The sequence below is a fragment of the Saccostrea echinata genome, unplaced genomic scaffold (genome assembly GCF_033153115.1).
Source record: "Saccostrea echinata isolate AGI-Se365-2 ecotype Australia unplaced genomic scaffold, CSIRO_AGI_Sech_v1 ptg000002l, whole genome shotgun sequence".
Lineage (NCBI taxonomy): Eukaryota > Metazoa > Mollusca > Bivalvia > Ostreida > Ostreidae > Saccostrea > Saccostrea echinata.
In genome coordinates, this window is record NW_026889751.1 from 23726437 (window position 1) to 23748848 (window position 22412).

Genomic DNA, 22412 nt, shown 5'->3' on the forward strand with positions numbered 1-22412 from the left:
ATATCTACTAGTAATTAAAGGCCTAGCGATTCTTCAGAAGAGGATTTTAAAATAAAAAAAAAAAAACCCTTTATATCCCAATGTATAACTTAAATCCCCTATTGTGGTCTAAAAGTTCCCCTTGGGGGACTTACGATTTAGACAATTTAAATCTGCAGTAAAAGAAGATGTTTGCATATTTGTATCACTATTCATGGCCTTGCTGTACTGAAAGGAAGATTAAAATTAAGGTGATTTCCTATGTATCCCAATGTTAAAAAAACAAAGCAAAACAAAAAAACACCCCCCCCCCAAAAAAAAAAAAACAAAACAAAACAAAACAAACAAACAAACAAACAAAAAAAAAGATCCACAACTGTGACCCCTCTTTATCCTGGGGGCCAGGATTTGAACACATTAGAATCTACACTTATTTGGGAAGCTTATTCCTAATTTACTTTCTTTTCTGTCTAAGTGGTTCTTAGGCATACTTTTGAAAGGTCACCAAATTCAATATTTCTTATTTATCTTCCCTTAAAAAACTTTGCCCTTCGTTTCAATAAATCTATAAATCCCCTTCTAATTGGCCTTCTGGTTCTTTAGAGAAGTTCATATGTAAGTTTACAGACAAGCCAAACGATAGACAGACGAACATTTTGTAATCAAAAGCCCACTTGAGACTTTGTTTCAGGTGAGCTAAAAATTATATTTTAAGTTAAATCATTGATATAATTATTACGAGTTCCTCATTGACAATACCTATTTAGTCTTTGGAGACGAGGTCTTTCAACAATCTTTTGAAATTTCCATGGGAACTAATTGTGCCCCCGTTATTAGCTGACCTGTATTTATATTCATATGAAGCACAATTTATTCAAAAACTTTGGCCATGCTACATTAGAAGAAGAAAACTCTTGCTGTGACCTTCAATCGACACTAAAATACATCGACGACGGTGTATCAATAACAAAAGTTACTTTCATTCATGTGTCGACTTAATACTAGTATATCCCGGTGAATTCGAAATTAAAACACTACAGAGTCTACCAAATCTGTGTCATATTTGGATGTTTTACTGACTATAGACGATAATGACAACTAATAACTAAACTGTTTGACAAATGGGATGACTTCAGCTTTTCCATCATCAACTTCCCATATTCACGTGATAGTAATATTCCAACATCACCTGCAAATGTTGTTTATGTCTCCCTACTGATTCGATACGAATGGGCATACTATGAGTACGATCAATTCTTAGACCGAAGCAAGCTACTGACAAATAAGTTGATGATACAAGGATTTTAACTCAGCTTTTTGCAAATTCTACGGATGTTATAATGAATTTTGACTGTGATAATTGTCGGTTTAAAAAGTGTTTAAATAATGGCCGTGGGTAGGATGGGGTGTGATGGTACATATTGTTCTGTACATGTCGTCGGCGACAATATAGTTCTTTTCCTTTTTGGTCTAATGGATTTGTCATGATCAGTTCTAGCTAGATCAGCTCAATTATTTTTTCATTAACACAACCAGGAGAAAGCGACCGGTTTTTGGAGCACTTCTCAAAACAGTACATTGCTTGGATTCTAAGATTAATCCTAAACTGTGTGTTTTGTTGACACTCAATTCACCAGATGGCAATTATCTGTTTACAATGTACCTTAATTGTTATATTTCATACTGAAATTATTTTTTTTAATGAAAGTTTAAACGTTATTAAATATTCTTTGAAGTTAAGGTTTATCTAAAATAGTATAAAAATTTAAATGTGTAGTAATTGTATATTTTATAAAAGTTAGTGCACTTAAATATACAGAGAATTTATTTCAATACGTTAAATTGTTTAATTAATTTTTATTATTTAAAAAAATATTTTATTTAAACATTGACTGCATGTCCATTTGTAATTTTAAAGAACAAGTATACTGAAACGCAAAAAAGAAACGCAACATCACATTTCAGGGGGAAATAATACATATAGGATATAATTTTGTATCTAAAAAGTAAGTTCTTCAACTTTGTAAATATCGGTAATTTAACGGTTGAATGATTTTCATACCATTACCGGAGGTTAAATTTGAGTCTGCTTAACAAATATCAAAAATTGCATGTTTAACAAAATATTTGGGAATATTATGGGGTTTTAAGGTATTGTATCTGTTTATCATAAGTAAATCAGCAATGTTCCGAAAAATAAATTCCCCTATCTTTTCCGTAAGCGATGCCAAGGATTCCTGAAAATGGCTTCTTCCATTGCTCTACCTGGAAAATCTCAATATAAAGGTGATGGAGAGTTGCAGATGCAAATATGACCTACATCACGCCTCAACAGGCTCTTACGTATCATTAGCATGAATGACAGCCCTTGGACCGGAAGTCCAAGGGTTACTACACTGCGCTTGGCTAGAGAAAATTCAACCTCATCATCTGAAAAACAGACATTTAAAAATGGCAAAGAATATTTCTTTCGCTCAGATCTCGAGTTCGATGAACCTATTGCATCGTAGAAATCAAGCTGCATTTGTTGTGCATGGTAGACTTGCACGCTGTAATTGAATGGCCGGGGTGGGGGTTGTTTTTACAGTCTTGTGTTACTTTCTAAAGTTAAAGGGTTTTTATCAGGTCTCAAAATTTTTTTTATATGACAAAGTTTACATGCTATTAAAATCATATATTTAAAGATCTTTGCTAGAAAATTAATATTTTTGATGTTTCGGCGATTCAAAGTTTGAATTTCTCAATATGAATATTTTGATCGCCGATGTTACGCGCCATCGCGCTGACGTCATAGGTGTGAATCCTGGTCAAGCGAAGTACTTATTGTGTGTGCAAAAGGGCTCATTTGTTGTGTCTATTAAACCTGTTTGAAAATAATTAAGTGATAATTGAATAATTGACAGCATATAAGGAATAATGTATGACTTTATGGTGCACAAATGTGCATAAGAAAGGTTTTAGGAAGAATTTTTTCCACATTTTCTGGACTTGGTCGAGAGATGAGAGGGGGGTCTTTCTCTGCAAATGCTATGGCGTTTCCATTCAGAACAATCGTTTATGCCCAATCGATCACAATTTTTTTTCTGTACTATAAAATATTTTAAGGAAAGATACTTTAAAAAAAAAATAATAAATGACAAACACATTTTTTAAAATTCGCACAGAATCTAGTAGGAATGTTGTGAACTTTGTAATGGCGTACGTCGCCATTGAAGAAGTGTCATTTCTAGTATATAATATTCACTGCTAGAACAGATAGAAGATATACAGGATTTATTTTTTCATAATCAATTAAAATAATAATGAATGAGAATTTAAAATTCCCATATTTATAAATGTTTACCAAGTTAAACTTTAGTAATTCGTTCTATTTAGTTGAAGTCCCGAGTTGTCAACGGCTTCGTCTTCGGTGACCTCTCTCTAATTGTCGGCATATTTTCTGGTTATTTCTCTCTGCTAGACGTTCATACCTAAAAGATTGACCGTCCATAACCAAAGGAATATAGTCGATGTCAAAATTTCAACCGGCCATACTGTATATTCTATTTATTTAGCGTAAAAAATCTATTCAATATATTTTTTCTTACGATAAGCTTTACGAGTTCTATTGACCATTGACACCTATGACGTTTCAGTACCACGTGACCCCTATCTAATTAGTGGAGATTTTTACTTCGAGGACCCTATATTACGGGCGTTTTATCGTCTAATTACGGCCGTTTTCAACATTATTTCATAATTAAACGATAATTAAATGTTTCAAGAATATAATAGTGTTTCATTTTTAAGAAATTTAGATACGTGATAAAAACCCTTTAAAAGATAATCATTTAACATTTTAATCAAATCTTTGATGTTTTCAAATTAAGTTTTACTTTAGTGTATTCCTTTTTGAAAATCATTAGATAAAAAATTCAAATATTTGTAGATTACTGCTTGTTGCGTTTCTTTTGCGTTTCAGTATATAAACAGAATAATGCATTATAGTGCTGTGTAATGTCAGAATTAAATTACTTTAGATTTGAGAATTGCCAATATTAATGCAGATTTTTTGGCATAACACATTACTAGCATTACTTTCATTTTGAAATAATACATTGCAATGCATTACCATTACATTTAGCATTACCCAAAACCTGTTGTCATCCATCTTTATACATATTGTCGCCAGCGACATTATGTGCCGAGACAAGCCTTTTTCTCCCTCCTTCATAATGGACAACAAAATTTACAGTCATGCATCGGCACATATTGTCGTCGACGACAATATGTATTATGAACATTTGCACATTTTCTCACCGATGAAATATGGATATAACGAACAGTTATCAAGTCAAAACTCCTTTGAAACAATACAAATCTGGAGCAGAGCAAACATGGACCTCTAAAAGCATCAAGTGGGATCAGGAGGAGTAAGTATCCCCTGTCGACCGGTCACACCCGCCGTGCGTTCCTTGTCATGATCGGGCAAATAGATAATTCAGTATGCAAGTAATGATCTAACAGATAGTATGAAAAAACGTCAGTCAACATTTGTCTTAACGTTACTAGTACCTTGTATTTGCTGAGAAGGTCATTGTATCGACCATAGAACTTGCGAAATGTTGACGTCGGGTGACAGGTCAACAGGGGATGCTTACTCCTCCTAGGTACCTGATCCCAGGAGTCAGTGTTTATGCCCTGTTAATGCCCTGTTTACAGATTTGTATTGCTTGAAGTTTTTATGAGATCCATCACTGATCGTTTTCTTCACCCTTTTTTTTATTATCATTCCAATACACAATAAACTACATATAGTTATTTAATGATTATATGTAAACTATAATTGTACAAGAAACCGATTCTTAACAGACTTTTAATTTAAAAGAATATTAGCAATGCACTTCAAAGAAAATAAAAAAAAAATATTTTGTACATGAACAAACACATACATAGACAAAATTTTAATATCATGAGCTCTATAATACAAACAAGAAGTCTGTGAGCGAATGCTCAGTAGCAATACCCCCTCTGATGTGAATATACTCTCTCATGTTGACATCGAATTCATACAATAATGAATCCCATCATATGACTTGCCTAAATCTGCGATGAGTAAGTTGCCGAGAAATTGCGACGGAAATTTGATACAGACAGACACACGGATAAACAGGAAGTTGACATCAGATTAAAAAAAATGAACCCACCATATGACATGCCTAAACAAAGAGTGTGTTAAAATTTCAAGCATCTGTGTTGAGAGGTTCCTGAGAAAACTGCGACGGAAATTTGGTACGGAGAGACTCACGGATAAACACGAAGTTGACATCGGATTCGAACAAAAATGAATCCCAACATATGGCATGCCTAAACAAAGAGTTTTCTAAAATTTCAATAATCTGCGATGAATAGTTGTTGAGAAAACTGCGACAAAAATTTGTTACGGACAGACACACAGATAAACGGACACACAGACATACAAGAGTCAAACAATATACCCCCCTCCTTCGGAGCGGGGATATAATTATACTGTATATACATAATGTTTGGTGGGATTCATTTTTAAATCTTCACACACTGTCTACAGCGCATTAATTCACATCCATGAACAAAACATTATTATTGAAATGATATTATGTAAACATGACCATCTCTAATTCATGATAAGCTAACTAATAGATACATTAAATAAATATACATTAAAATAAGCTTACAAACAGCAAATATAAAAAACAATATAACTTATTAACAACAAGAAACACAGTCTGAATAAAATCAAACCTTCACTAGCTCCTTTTTATTTTGATTGCACGTGACAATTAAAATAAAAAGGAGCTAGTGAAGGGTTGATTTGAATCAGACTGCAAGAAACATAAAGGACAAAATAAATTAAAACGATTAAAAACAATGTCATGTAAAAGTTTTGGTACATGTAAAGCTTCATATATCAAAAGTATTTTACAGATGACACATATAAATGAAATATATGGAGATAACGAACAGTAATCGAGCTCAAAAGTCCATTAAACAATACAAAATAGGAGCAGAGCAAACACGGACCTCCAAATATCAGAGGTGGGATCAGGTGCCATGGAGGAGTGAGCATCCCCTGCCGACCGGTCACACCCGCCGTGGGCTCCTTGTCATGATCGGGAAATAACGGAAAAATCCGTCGACAATTCAGTGTGTAAATAATGGCCTAACAATTAGTATGAAAAACGTCAGTCAGCATTTGACTCAATGATAAATTGTATTTGCTGACAAGGTCATTGTATCGACAATAGAACTTCCGAAATGATGACTTTAAACGAGACAGCTGATATTCTTGTTTCATCAACTTGTTTGTCAATAATTTACCTCGTTTTAGAAATTGTACATACGTAGAGCATGCTCTTGCGTATCGAATCAACTGAGAGATATATACCCCGTATGCAGGTGATGAAGGTATATTGCTGCATAAGTAAGGGAAGTATTAAAAGAAGTTTTAAAACGTCAGTTTCTTATACATAGTAATTTAAATATTTCATACTCTGATACATTGTACCAGTATATGTTAGAGCAAATGGTGTGCAATAAAATTATATGGTTTTCAAGTGAGTACTATGAAATAAAAATGAATTCAAACTAAATAATGAAAACATTGTTACTCATTATTCTAATACCAGATATTCCAAAATCATCTGAAAAACAGCCTTCTTTGAAACAAATAAAGTCCAATGTTCCTATGGTAGTTACTTTTTTCTTCATTTATTTGTGTGTAGAAAAGCAATACAAATAATTTTCTCTATGCCACTGGTTCAAAAACCACCATTCTACTAGTAATTTGCAACGATTCACTCTGAAGTACGAAAAACAGTTTTAAATATCAGTCGCTGGCAATAGAACAAATGCAACACTAGATTTATTCTAAAGTCTAGCTTCATGGCATCTCCGCTAGTCAAAGGTTTCTGATCCACTACTTTCCTCACAAACCATTGGCCTATAGTGCTATCATAAAGTCGGGATTTTTTTCTTGAGTTAATTCGAATCAATTGATATTGTTCGACCAATCAGAGAATGCTTTTTTGAATTATGATATCTCCGTTCGGGATATGTCTTGACTCTTTAGTCTTGGGAATAAAAAGCACTAGTAAATAACGTTCCGTAAGATAACTTGCCATTCTATAAATAGCTATGGTGTCATCTAACTTTCAGCAGATATGCACATAATCTGCAGAAATTTATATTGCAGATATGGATATGCACCCTTCATAATAAAATAAACATCGCTCGATACCTGCTTGTTAATTATACTTTAAATATATATAAATAAATATATTTAAAAAACGCATATTTCTGTCGATGACGCAATTTGTGTGTACGTGATAAGAGTCGTGATCACGTGACGTAAACAATTCCCACTTTTGAGAGAACCATTGGTCAATGGTTTGTGAGGAGGGTAGTGTATCAGAAACTCTTGGCTAGCGAAGATGCCTTCATGAAAAAAAAACTACCTAACAAACAAAAACAACATACACAAGTATTTGCTAGTATAATAGTTTATGATACTGCATACTTTTAACGTCTGAAGCTCAAGATAGACATCCTGGCAATATTTTCATCATTCTTATCTATTTGTATTGTTTTTAGGGGTTCTGTTAGCAATTTTGGTTCCCACTACTACTCAAAGCTACTGAAGGTAATATTATCGAGCTGAATTACAATCGGCAAGAATGTTGTGGGTAATATGTAAAGAAAATACCCGTGTTTATACAAGAAGGAATATAAAAGCTTCTTTTCACTCTATTATAAATCACAAAAAATAATTTCATAAAAAAGAATATTGGTATTTGTATAATTGACATGTAAATGTAGTAAGTACACCGTTACAAGGAAATTTCTAGAGGAAAGAAAAATGACTGACTTTTTATGATTTTTGTTGTTTTGTGCTAAAAGAGTTAACAAGTTAACTTTTAAACTGCTGTATAATTTGAAGTGCTTTCAATACTTTGACTGATGCAAGATTTTATTCTTTTAGCTTAATTGATTATCATTACAGTGATGTTCTCCTTGCTAATCTTATTCAATACATTTTAAAAAAATATTTTATAAAGAGTACATATTCAAAACAAAAAAAACAACAACAACAAGATGTGTTTGTGAAACACTGATGCCCCCGTATGGCAGCTTATGGCGAAGGTTAAAGTTTCTTCAAATGCAAGTCAAAATCCAGGCCAAAAGATAAAAAATGTTGAGACCCAAAGAAAGGTCTTGTCTCGAGGAATACACCTGTGAAATTTGAAAGACCTAGATACAACTGTTCAAAAGTTATGGCGAAGGTTAAAGTTTTTTAAATAAAAGTCAAACGTCAAGGTCAAGGTCAAAGTGGTTGGTATCCAAAGGAAGATCTTGTCACAAGGATTACATATGTGAAGTATGAAAGCCCTAGCACCAATCATTCAAAAGTTATGGCCAAGGTTAAAGTTTTTCAAAAGTAGGTCAAACTCCTAGGTCAAGGTCAAAGGGTCAAAATGGTTGGTATCCAAAGAAGGTCTTGTCACAAGGATTACATATGTGAAGTATGAAAGCCCTAGCATCAACCATTCAAAAGTTATGGCCAAGGTTAAAGTTTTTCAAAAGTAGGTCAAACTCCTAGGTCAAGGTCAAAAGGTCAAAGTGGTGGTTGGTATCCAAAAGAAAGGTCTTGTCGCAAGCATTATATATGTGAAGTATGAAAGCCCTAGCTCCAACCATTCAAACGTTATGGCCAAGGTTAAAGTTTTTCAAGGTCAAACTCCTAGGTCAAGGTCAAAGGGTCAAAGTGGTTGATATTCAGAGGAAGGTCTTGTCACAAGAAATACACATGTGAAGTTTGAAACCCTAAGCACCAACTGTTCAAAAGTTATGGCCAAGGTTAAAATTTTTCAAGGTCAAACTCCTAGGTCAAGGTCAAAGGGTCAAAGTGGTTGGTATCCAAAGGAAGGCCTTGTCACAAAGAATACACATGTGAAGTTTGAAACCCCAAGCACCAACTGTTCAGAAGTTATGGCCAAGGTTAAAGTCTCATAAAATTTTGCAAAAGCGGGTCAAACTCCAAGGTCAAGGTCAAAAGGTCAAATATGATGGTACCCAAAAGAAAGAAATACACATGTGAAATATGAAAGTCATAGCTCCAACCAATCAAAAGTTATGGGCAAGGTTAAAGTTGACAACAGACAGACAGACAAACAGACAAACAGATAAACAGACAAACAGACAAACAGGACAAAAACAATATACCCCCGGGATCTTTCGATCCGGGGCATAAAAACAAAAACAAAAAACAAAAAACAAAAAAACAAAAAACAAAAAAACAAAAACAAAAACAAATAAACATCATTAAACGAGCCAACAAAATTCATTTGTGACCCATTCTATCATTACAATTTCTCTTGTGCTAGAATTATGTTGAAATGTTTTATTTTAAGGTATTTGCATCTTCGCAATTTTATGGGTTAAAAGTAGATTGATTGATTGTTGTTTTACGTCCTGTTCGAGAATTTTTCACTCATATAGAGACGTCACCATATACTGGTGAAGGGCTACTGATTAAGACCTTTACTCAGCACTCAGGGCCATTGAGCAGTGAGGGTTCTTTATCGTGCCAACGCCTACCGTGACACGAATTAGTTTAAATTAATAAATAATCACAAAAAAATATATTGATTGCCATATTTTTAAGATGTAAGACATAAATAAACAGAAGCATATGTCAGCATTTAAAAATCGTACATTTTTAGTAAACAGTATTATATAAATAATGTAAAAACTGGTTCAAATACATAATCGTGATGTTGAAAGTTCCAAAATAATTGCTTCTTTATAAATATGTTTGAATTGGGAAAATCAGGGAAACCATTTTGCATTAGAAGTACAATAAGGAAAATGCTGCATATAGATACATGAGAAGAAGTTATTGCCCTTAGCAACATTTCTTTAAGATTGAATAATTGATTAAACCGAGAAAATATTCAATTTTTTAAATTCTTTTATTAAACAATATTTGTTATTACACCCATTGAAAAGCATTCTTCTAAAAGATATGTTTCAATGGGACATAAATTTAATAAGTATTTGTAAAAACCCATGACATCATAGGAGGGTGGAAATACCTTAAACTCCATCCATTAATTTAAAAACCTTTCTTCGTAAAGAAATTTTATCATAATGAATACTTTAGGAAATCAAAAGCAGAAAAAAAAATCATTCCTTTATAATGATAAATATTATTTTTAAAAAAAAATTGTTATACTTCATTCCTCTATAAAGATAAAAATAATTTTAAAAGAAGACTTGTTATATTTCAACGCCTTCAACACTTTACAGTGTTTACAGTTATTTATTGATCACTCGGGATACCTGGTATATATTGCAATAATCATAGCGCCATTTTTTACAGCGTAAAAAGTATATATTTACATTAGTTGAATAGTTATTAATTTGATGCCTCCAGAAAATGTTTTGATTTATAGAAATAAAAAAAGAAGTCTTGTAGAAAACAAAACCATTTTTAGAACTTTAATTTTTTTATTTCCTAGACACACACAAAAACGTAATTGTTAATTCGTTGTAAGTTGTTATATCATTCTATGATTGTCCTTCCTTATTTTATTGTGTTATGACTTGTTTGTTAAATGCATTCAATAGCAAGTCGACAAATACACGTACATGTATCGATACCATTGATACTGCCTCCACACAGTGCATCAAGACTTGAGCGTCCTGCACATCAGCTAATTCCCCAAGACAATAACAACTCTGCAGTTCCTTGCTCTTACCCCTACCCAATAAATTCAACATTAAACTTCACTTGATTAAGTACTTTTTGTTTTTGTAGACAGCGTTGAAGTACTTCCTGAAGATGGAGTTGAAGTATTTTTTGTACTTTTTGAAGATGGTGTCAAAGTACTTTTTCTTGATGAAGATGAAGTTGACTTAATTTGTTTCTTTTGTCTGGCATTTTCACTGTCAATCCTCCTGAGATCCTCTCTTGCATTTTCATTGTCAATCCTTTTGTGTTCCTGCTTCACTTTTTCCCGAAGCTCATCCTAAAGTATAAAAATTGAACTTCTATTGTCAAATTAGGAATTGAAAAGTTCTTCACTTTTTCCATCGAAATAAGATTGTTTAACTTATTTACTTAAATTCTTTTTAACGAAGCTCATCCGAAAGTAAAAAAAAAAATTGTTGAGAATTTTAGTATCAAATTGGGATTTAACTGAAGAGTTGTTCACTTTTTTTTTTTAATAGAAAAGGAATTGAGTTTAACGGTAAACTTTAGAAATAAAACTAGACATGTTCAATCACTGGACGAGTTTGTTTTATCTTAATGTTTATCAAAATTTATTTTGATTGTACATATAATTATTTTCTGTAATGTTTCATAATTGTTTTAACTTAATTTGTAAAATTCTAAAAGTGCCAAAAAAAGACTTATACAGAAGTTCTGATATGACCAATGGTCATACTACAATCCTTTTTTATCACCATTTTTCTCCTGTTAGATATGTGAATGTAAATTCAAATCTTATCTACTGGCTGTGGTCAGATAGCTTTAAGACTTATTTTATCAAAACCACAACAAAAACTATTCACCGAGGACTTGCTCGAGGAGATTACATAGCAATTCTCGTCAAGGGTTTAACAAAAGAGTTATCCCTCTTACAACCAGTGAATAATTGTTTTATTTTATTGATGTATATATATTCTTACTAAGGGGTGGATAGTACACTTTATAGGATACATTGTATAGCTTTGCTATACTATGTGAAAAGCAAATTATGAGAAATAAGTTTATGGGAGATGGATAGCATTGATAATGTATCAGAGGATAGCTTGGAAATATATACAAAGATTTGCAGACTAAGAAATGAAATTCTACCTCCTAAACATTATATAGGAAACGTTTGAATAGAAGTATAATAAATTAGAATATCAAACCCCTCCCAATCCTTAAATATTTGCTAGCATATTATATAGTTACACCAATTTTAATGTCTTGATCAGCGTGTTACAATTGTATGATCTACATGAACATGTTGATCACCTCTTTCATCTGTAGTACTATGTCAGCGTCTTGCACCTCTAGTACATGTACAATGTTTTTACAATTTCACCAATCCAAAAACGGTTGCCAGAATGTTACATAGCTTTTGTCTACAATACTCTCAACCCAAATGTGTTGGTAGTCTTGTTACAATCTTATTATCTTTAGTACTGATATGTTTTTCAAAGTGTTACAACCATCATAAATCTACTTTATGCTAACTAGTGTGTTTGCAAGGAAAGTACTTGTAGAACATAGCTATGCTACATGCTGACCAACATATTATTATTGTGAGTACCCCAATAATGATATGTTAATTGGTCAGCTTGTAGCATAGCTTTGTTCTACAAGTACTTTCCTTGCAAACACACTAGTTAGCATAAAGTAGATTCATGATCTATACTACTTCAAATCCAAACATACTGATGAACTTGAAAGGGATCTTTAACATTACTTATTCCCCAACCTAACATGTCCGCCAGTTTGTAACATATATTTGACCAATACTTACTCCCCATCCTAACATGTCTGCCAGTTTGTAACATATCTTTGACCAATACTTATTCCCCATCCTAACATGTCTGCCAGTTTGTAACATATCTTTAACCAATACTTACGCCCCATCCTAACATGTCTGCCAGTTTGTAACAACCATCATCACAAGAGCCCTCCAAGAAAACATCCCTTCAATACACAGAGTAAGTTCACTAAAATATTTAAGGAACATAAGAAAAAAATTATAAGAATATTTTCATGATATATATGTTAATATTTTAAAACTGGAATTTTTTCATGGTTTGTGAAAAGAAAGGGACTTTTATGGTTCTTTATAACAAAGCATTAAGTACTGATACGTGCTGAAGGGTAAAATCTAGAGTATTATGATTCTGGGCCCTATTTTACAAAACAACTTGCGAATGAAAAGGTGAATATAACGAACAGTGATCGATTTCAAAAAATCTAAACATAATACAATTTTGTGAATAGGGCATAAGGCATAACGCACGGACCCCCTGAAATCAGGTGCCTAGGAGGAGATAGCGTCCCCTGTTGATCGGCCTTGAGCAGCCCTATGTATTGATCAGGTAGACGGAACATTCCATAGTAAAATTTAGTATTCAGAGTACTTGTGTGTAGAATCAGAGTAATTTTTTACAAAGTAATTTTGTTGATGACCAAACACAAGATATGACTATTTCCGAGTTCTAATTTCATTGAAGAAGCAGTTGTTTATGACATGAGAAGGCCTAGTTTTCAAGTTATCGTGAGGAATGGTTGTATTAAATGTCGAAAAGTCGTACACTTTGATGTTATTGACTTTTTAAAATTTGGTGATTTTAAATTTTCTTAAAGTTTTTAGAAGACTAACTGACTAAGATCAACGTATATGATTTTGTAAATAACTTTCTTCTTTACATTAATACGAAAACGGTTTTAATATTCTAAAAAGAATTTTAAAAGAAATTTTCATGTAAGGAATTTTTTTTTATAGAATAAGTAATTTTGAAAGAATTTACGATAAGTTTAAGTTTTGGTCTTTAAGTCGTATAATCTTTGTAAAAAGGCCTATGACTCGTTATGATACGTCATAATGATGTGAAAATTATGACTATACCATAAGTTCGGAACCCTTGACTAGAATTAATGTAGACTTGTTTTTGCTGTTGCTGATGACTTAAATGTGTCTACAGATATAAGATGCTTTTATATTGATTATAATGACCAAAGGACATGTCATTATATATATTTACATATAGGTCATAAAAAGATGGCCATGGGGAATAGTCGGGCATAAAATGGAAGAAGAAGTGATGTTTAACATTTTGTCAAAAAAGAGGGAGGGGGTAGTATCTATATTTACCAAATAACATGTCATCTAGGCCATATAAGGATTGGCAGGGGGTAGTCAGACAAAGACAGGGGAGAGTAATACAATTTATGCAAATCAAGTTTGTGATCTGTCCTAAATGCAAATTTTAACATACAGAAGACATTATTAATAGGATAGTCAAATGCTGAATCATATTCAAAACAAAGAATTTGCTCTATTGTTTAGAGTTGCTTTTATATATCCTGAGTAATACTTACCTATAGTTATCTTCAGCATCAAATTTAAAACCCCCTCCAAACATTAACATAGCAAATCCATTAGTCTGGGAAAAAAAACAACATATGTCTGATTAGACAATAGCTATGCTGGTTTGAATTCATAAAAGCTTTAAAGTAAAACGTTGGCTTGTGCCAGTTTAGGGGTAGGGGATCTACTAAATCCTGTACTTTGATATTTTCTAAACTTGTAACAAAGTTAATTTACAGCCATACTAAAAGTGTAGGACAAGTAGTACTTTCATGAATTTCAGATTATTATAACCTTGATAATCAGATTTCAGTATCAATCATCAAAATAAAAATCCGATGCATGAAATTATGTATCTTGATGTAATATACCTGTGTACCAAGTCTCATTGAAATTGTACCAAAACAGTAGGAAAAGTATAGCAATTTTAATGGAATTTCAAAGATGTTTTAAGTCATGAAAACACCATTTATGGAATCAAGATCAAGAGAATAATTTATCTTGGTTTAGTCTAGACGTTTTATTGAAAAAACTGAAAAACGGATGAAAACTTTAGGTGAAATAGAGTTTTGAAAAAAAAAATTATTCTAGTTTTGCTAAACATAGTAAATCCTTTCACCGGAATAAAAACTCATATCTAGAATTATGTATCTTGCTCTAGTTTAATTTTTATAGCATGTCTCAGTGAAATTGTACCAAAAATGCAGGGAAAGGTGAGAGATAGCGTTTTCTCAAAGATGATGTGATTAATGAAAAGTGATGTGATTTATGAGATCCAATTCTGCCGTCTTAAAGTTTCCACAATGAAATTTTCTATACTTTAGCACAGAAGACGTTCAAAATAGCTATAAAAGGTAGTTGACAGACACATGACATAAATTTAAACTTTTGGTTAAAATAATCACTTAAATATTTAGTTCAGGTAGTATCAAATTTTGGTGCCATGTACAAAGGCAAAATAAACTGTTTTATAGTTTTAATGTTGGTAGTTTGTTGAACAGAGAACCTTTGCCTTTCCGGTGAATAACCAAATAAGAGGACGGATGTTCCATTTGACAAATCCTTTGCTTTGTTGATTGATTGATTGATTGTAGATTAACACCCCTTGCAAGATTTTTTCATTCATATGAGATGACACCGATTTTCGGTGAAAGACTTCAAATTTAGATCAATGCTCAGCACTGGCCACTGAAGTACCTTTATCGTACCAACACATGTCGTGAGAAAGGCCCTCAGTTTTTAAGGTCTCATCCTATAGACGCTCAACATTTTCTTTAAAGTGCCGAATGCTTGGCGAAGTATTTTCTATCGAATTATATTTGTCGCGGCCAATGCAAGAACCCAAAACCTTCCAATCACGGAGCAAGCGCCTTACAGACAAAATTATCATGACGTCCTCTCTCTCTCTGCTTTGTTGTATGTAAACTTTTCAAGTTGTTTTGAAATAGATAATCAGAAAGTAGTCAAGGAAAGACTATAAAGAGATATCGAACAAAAACATTAAAAAAAATATGTATACCAAATCAAGAAAAATATCTTTTTCAAGAACACTTAGGTATATTTCCTCATCTCACTTATGAGTGAACTTACCGGTTTAGTTCCTGTCTTTTCTAAATTAATATACAACCTTGGTGTTTCCTCCCAAACCCTATATCAAAAAAAACTTTATTAATACGTCTGCAATAAGAAACACACATGGGTAGCCGAATCTAAATGTTTTTCACATACAATGTCATGGGTGGATCTAGCGGGGAGTCAGAGAGGTCCCCTGGGATTTTCAGAGCCTAAATGTTTTTCACAGACAATCTATTATTTAAAGTGTAAGCTGAAAGCTTTCCATTCCTGTGAACTGGCTATACTTATCCAAAAAACTATCAGTGACCATACGATTGGTTTGAATGTCCTTGACCAATCATTTCTGATGAGACAGTACTCACTTAGAACATAACTCAATTCGTAGCTATGATCAATAAGGCTTTATGTCTTTTGCAATTGTAAATACAGTTAAAGTGTATTTTTGTTGGTTTTTGTAACAGTTGTTGAAAGTTGACCAAGTAATTTCATTAAGCAAAATTAAAGTGAAATAAATCTGTATATCTAAGAATTTTTGTCGCCCCAAGAGTCATAACTCTGCATAAACGTTCTAAACAAGTCAAAAATACTTTTCCTTATATTTATATACAAATTTTAAGCCATTATTTTCAAACTGAATTATCTACAGATTTTTCTCTTTGCTCGATTACAACAAGGAACACACGGCCGTTGTGACCTGTCGACTGGGAATACTTACTCCTTCATGGCACCTGATCCCACCTCTGATATTTTTAGAGGTCCGTGTTTGCTCTGCTCCAAATTTCTATTCTTCCAATGGACCTTTGAACTTGAACACTGTTCGTTATCTTTATATTTCATCGAAAACTGCCGCCATAACCACTTTAAAGACATTTACATGTAAATGATGCGAATAAATTGCAATTACCTGCTTGTAAGTGAGGCAAAAGGTTGTACAACTAGAGAGGTACCCATGATTATCAGTAAGTCACATTTCTTAAAATCCTACAACAGAAGAAATCATTTTTGTGCTATGCAGATGTTTAAAAACAGTTTTCTTCTGCAATTTGACAGGGTAAAAATGAAGTAGCTAATTTCACCTCTTTCACACATTTGGCAAACCTCTCTGGCAGCGTCTCCCCAAAGAAAACGACATCTGTAATACATGAGATTGTCAGAACACATTTTACACGAGGAACACATTTGGGATTACCAGTGACATGAAAATCTGTATTCACATCGCTGTATTATGACTTTGAAAATGACCAGTGCATGTATGTTATTCCTGATATATACATAAAAGCAATTTTTGGCGAAAAAAAAATGATTACAGTAAAATTCGGTTATAAAGAACTCGCTCTATAGGATATCTCGCTTATAGGGAACTTTTTACGAATCCCTAGAAGACTTTTCGCTATGTTTTTCACTATGTTTACGGATATAAAGAATCTCTGTTATAAGGAATTTGAGGTCACAGTGACATCCTTTTAAATGAGTTTTATCTTACTTTACCAGGTTTGACGATTCCATCACAACCTTCCTTCTCACATTTCGGAATTTCAAGCTCTTTACTTAAAATTTTCCCTGGTAAGAAAAAATGAGACAAAGACTAGAATATTTATAGACATTAACATGTATTTATGTACAAGTTTCACAAGAAAATCCAGCAGCACTGCATTTATCATTAAAAAAATGCACATTGATAATTTTCTATACAAACATCTAGAAAATGCATGATGAATCTAACTGCCAAATTTTAGGTTAATGAGAGTATTTTTTATGCATCCTTAGAGTAATCATGTAAGAGAATATGTCAGTTATAGATATACAAGGAGCACACGGCGGATGTGACCGGTCGGCAGGGGATGCTTACTCCTCCATGGCACCTGATCCCTCCTTTAATGTTTTTGGAGGTTGTGTTTGTTCTGCTCTCGATTTGCATTTCTGGACTTCGAGCTTGAATACTGTTCGTTATCTCCATATTTCATGTTAATTGTGTTTTTATTGTTTTTGAAACAATAAAAACACAATAAACCACCAAATCTGAATTTCTGACATAACTTTTTGGCAAAAGAAGGCTGCTTCTCTAAATTTCTATTTTCGGGAGGGGGTAGGTATTTGTGCAAATGACTTGCTTTATAATTATCTCATTAGTGTTAATGATCGAATAGATACAGCTTAGTGATTCTGTACAAGGATGTAAACACATGTTAGTTGTGGGCGTGACTGCTGTGATAACACGTGACTTTGAGATTAGTGTTTACTCACCTTTCATCCAATCTTGTGTGTACTCAGCATTACACTCCAGACAGTGACCCAAGCGAAATGAACCGTGAGCTTCCACAACTTTATCAGCGTCAATTGAAGCCACACTCTCCAGAGTATCAATGTTCTAGAGACAGTCGATAAAAATATTAGCTTATTGTTCACTCATGATACAAAACTGTTGTGATGTAATATACACTTTGGTAAAACACATCTATGTTTTCTATCCTTCTGGAGTACATGAATGTACTATGTTTCAGTCATCAAGTTTTTAAAGAAAACACAAATACCGTAAAACTATTAAATCATTAATCATTAAAGAAATTAGAAGGAAAAAGAAATCTTAAAATTTACTTATGTGTAACAAATCTATACAAATATGCATATTATAAAACTCAAAAATTTCATAACCTTACAAGATTTTGTGAGCAAAATTTGAAAGAAACATAATTCTTCTAAACAAAGATATGATAAATTTTGCAATATCATTATTGTTTTTATGTTCATAATTGATATTGTACTTTTGTCATTTATTAATTTTCAATCTGAAAGTTGAAAATTATTGCATGAAAAATTATCATTTCAACTTTAGATTAAAAATTAATAAATGACACATTGTGGTACTTATTGTTGCTCCACCACTGGCACAAATAATACCCTACATGAGACTATGCACACTGCGAGTTATACTTCCAGAGAACTTTTTGTGGAAATAAGTACCTTTCCTTCTGGAATACCTTCAATGTATCGTTTTAATCAATGACATGTTGTAAGAAATGATCTTTTTTATTCAACCTCAAATGATTCACATGGATTTAAATCAGGACTGTTTCCTAGCCACTGAAGGGTAGAAACTGCATTGTGTTTGAGAAACTTTCTTTTGGCACTATGCCAAGTTCTGTTGAAATAAAAATTATTTTCCTGATTCCACTAAGCAAGAACACTTAGTACATTTAGTAATATCTTTCAGTAAAGTCGCATTTACGCTGCTATACGTGACAATGGTGGAGTAACAAGAGATACTACAAAGTGCAGTATCAATCATGAACATAAAAACTATCATTATTTTGCAAAATCCATTATATCTTTTGTATAATGTCTTTGTTTAGAATTATTATGTTTCTTTCAAAGATGTGAATTTGTTTACAAAAGCATGACTGTAAGGTTAAGTAATTTTTTTAGCTGTATGTATGTTATAGATATAAACATGTATTTGTATATCACCAGAATGACTGTAGGAGATATACCTGTGTGTAGTGGCGTTTCAACAGTCCATGTTCATTCAGAAGTTTAATGAAATAATGACATGGTGTTGGCTACAATGGAGAAAATTGAAACGTTTATGAATGTGTACAATTGGCTATTTAATCTAAAAAAAAATAATACCATGCGAAGTTTGTTGAATGATTTGAGAAATTTAATGGAATTGATCACTTTCATTTCTTGACATTTACTGTAAATTAACAATACCCTATGATTCTCATTCGAGAATTATTGAAAACAAAAATTACAATACCCCCTGACATGGTTAATTTGTGATGTAAACAACACTTCCTGGATAAACTACTTATTATATTTTACAACATTTTATAGGGCAAAAAAATTTTTAATTGAAATTTTACCATTTCCTGTTATTTGTCAAACCCATCACGATGCCACCTAGTTTTTATTTACTTCTACAACTGTTGGCAAGATGGTAATTTAATTCACAATTAGTTTAATAAGCTCGAACTGAAGAGTTTACCGAATACGAAGGTTCAAAAGCTGAAGTCAAATATTAATGTTTTTGTAGACAGAAACACGGGACAAAAATATTATGCTTTTGATTTTCGGCTTAAAACTTGTTCATGACTATATCTAAATAAATATTTGTGATGGAGACATTTTCCTTTATTATTAACATGCATTCTTCAGAGTAAAACTGGTTCACAACATCAAATGTTCAAAAGAGTGAATCACTAGCCAACTTTGATTTATTTATCAAAATGATTGACACCCTCTAGGCAATACAGTGATTGTTGAACTATCTTTACCTTAAACTTTCCCGGCCAAAGTTCCCTTGCCAGCATACAGAAGGGTTCAGGATTTTCCTGAAAAAAAAAATGGCTCTCAGTTATTATAAATTTGAAATAGAGCTGTGTAGCATAAAAAGGTCAATAAGGTGATTACAATAAAAAAAAAAACCAGTTAGGTTCGAAAACATACTAGATAATAAGAAATTATAAAGCTTACCTAAACAAAGGTTATTTATTGTAGCTTTTATAGTCTTTTACTTTATAGTGATTAAGCTCTGATTTGAACTCAGTTTTGTTCATTCATATTTCAATCAAAGTCCAAATTTCTCTTCATATATTTTTTTTAAATTTTATTCTGCAGTGGAGACTAGTGAAACTAAAACAGCAACATCATAGAAAAAATACTTGATATAAACATATCTGTTAATCTATATGTAGCAAATTACATGCATGATATAATAAAATTACAAGACGTATAAGTGACTCCTATGAATTAAACAATCACTGGCAAACGTTTTCATACCGGGTCATTACAATTACACTATATGATAATCATGCACAGTAACTTGAATTGTTTACACTCAGATGTTATATTGTTTTTCGTGAGGAATATTTACTTCTGTGCCTTAAACATATTCTTAAATTAAGCCAATTTTACAAGATTGTCTTCCAATGGAAATGAAAATCTTATCAATAGTTGGAGGAATCAATTTTTATGATGAAATATGGAGATAACGAACAGCATTAAAGCTCAAAGCCCATTAAGACAATAAAAATCGCGAACAGAGCAAACACGGACCTCCAAAAACATCAGAGGTGGGATCAGGTGCCATGGAGAAGTGAACTTATTTTATACAGAGACTATACAAACATTATGTCTCAAAAATAAAGGCAATAGTAATTCCAAAGGAAATAAAAGTAAAATAATAACATTCGAGAATAAAACTTCCCCATTGTTTTCTTTATAGACTGGAACCAAATTCCCATGACTCTAGTAATACAACAAGATAAAGGTCATCACCTTGAAGTACTCCAGATAAAATATAGCCTGGGGACACGGCAGGTTGTATTTCTCTAAGTTATGGTAGAGTCCAGTTTCTGGGGATCGGAAGTCTGGTATACCAGCCGCTAAAAATTATAAATAGTTCTGTTATACTTTTAAGCTTTAGTTAATTAAAGATTGAAACTTAAGCAAAATGACTTCCATGCTTGAGGGGGAAATATAGAAAATTATACAGAAGACGAATTAAATCTGTCATCTCAATTTACAAAATAGTTATGATATGGATGCAACGGCGTACAAAAAAAGTTACTTTCACATTTTAATTTCAACAAATATTTCTAAAAACTTCACCAACCTCTCTATTTACAATTTAACTTTTATTTTAGAAGAACATATGCACAAATATATAATTGTTACTCCTTACATATAGAGGTCTCAGCTCCGACCATTGTTATATTAATGTTTTTTTTTAATCCTTGATGAACATTTTAATCTTAACAAACATTAAAGCTTCACCATTCATTCTATTTACATTGTACAATTTTTTAATTGTAATTTTATTTTAGATAATGTGCACATTTAAATTGCTGTTAATTCTTACATGTCGAGATTCCAGCCCCTGCCATTGTTACGATATTACTGGCTTTTTTGTCTTTGATAAACTGAACAATTCCTTCTAGGTCCACAGAGGATAACACTTGCTCAGGTGGCTCCTTCGTCTTCATGTACTTCATCAAATCCTCTAAGCCCATATCAGCTAAAACAAATTACAACTGACTGATGCATGTGCATGTATGCAGCCTAAAAATCGTTATAAGTTCTATAGTTTTAGGGACAAGCAATGAATAAGCTAAGAGATATACAAAGGATGAGAAAGTTTGATGGACAGAAAGTACATACAGTGTACGTCGATAGACGCACAGAGGATTGAAAAAATTGATGCACAGGCAAGAGACAAGCCAATACACTGTAGACTAACAGATAGAAACAAGTCCATACCCTGTAGATGGACAGATAGAGACAAGTCAATACACTGTAGACTGACAGATAGAAACAAGTCCATACCCTGTAGACGGACAGATAGAGACAAGTCAATACACTGTAGACTGACAGATAGAAACAAGTCCATACCCTGTAGACGGACAGATAGAGGCAATTCAATACACTGCAGACTGACAGATAGAGACAAGTCCATACACTGTAGACTGACAGATAGAGACAAGCCAATACACTGTAGACTAACAGATAGAAACAAGTCCATACCCTGTAGACGGACAGATAGAGACAAGTCAATACACTGTAGACTGACAGATAGAGACAAGCCAAAACACTGTAGACTGACAGATAGAGACAAGTCCATACACTGTAGACTGACAGATAGAGACAAGCCAATACACTGCAGACTGACAGATAGAGGACTATAACGTTTGAAAGACAGACTATAGACAAACAAGTAAATAGACAGTTTGTTAGTTAGTT

General features: G+C 32.7%; 1 protein-coding gene across 1 annotated transcript; it reads right to left on the reverse strand.

Annotated features, from left to right (window-relative positions):
* Window positions 1-10961: 10961 nt before the first annotated feature.
* LOC133201754 (NAD-dependent protein deacetylase sirtuin-2-like) lies at window positions 10962-21574 on the reverse strand. Its single transcript, XM_061337552.1, has 11 exons — window positions 21535-21574; window positions 20952-21058; window positions 19949-20005; window positions 19163-19231; window positions 17919-18042; window positions 17163-17234; window positions 16751-16806; window positions 16579-16655; window positions 15690-15747; window positions 14111-14175; window positions 10962-11024 (listed from the first exon to the last, which is right to left on the reverse strand). The coding sequence occupies exons 1-11, from the start codon at window positions 21557-21559 to the stop codon at window positions 11003-11005; spliced, it is 732 nt and encodes a 243-aa protein (XP_061193536.1). The 5' UTR covers window positions 21560-21574; the 3' UTR covers window positions 10962-11002.
* Window positions 21575-22412: the final 838 nt, after the last annotated feature.

Bases quoted from the DNA above. Each gene is read 5' to 3' on its own strand.
- LOC133201754 (XM_061337552.1), bottom strand. From the start codon at position 21,559: ATGGCAGGGGCTGGAATCTCGACAT. The intron at 15,748-16,578 runs GTAATTGCAATT...TTTTTGATATAG, and splicing joins TTTGCCTCACTTACAAGCAG to GGTTTGGGAGGAAACACCAA. The intron at 14,176-15,689 runs GTAAGTTCACTC...TTTTTTTCCCAG, and splicing joins AAAAGACAGGAACTAAACCG to ACTAATGGATTTGCTATGTT.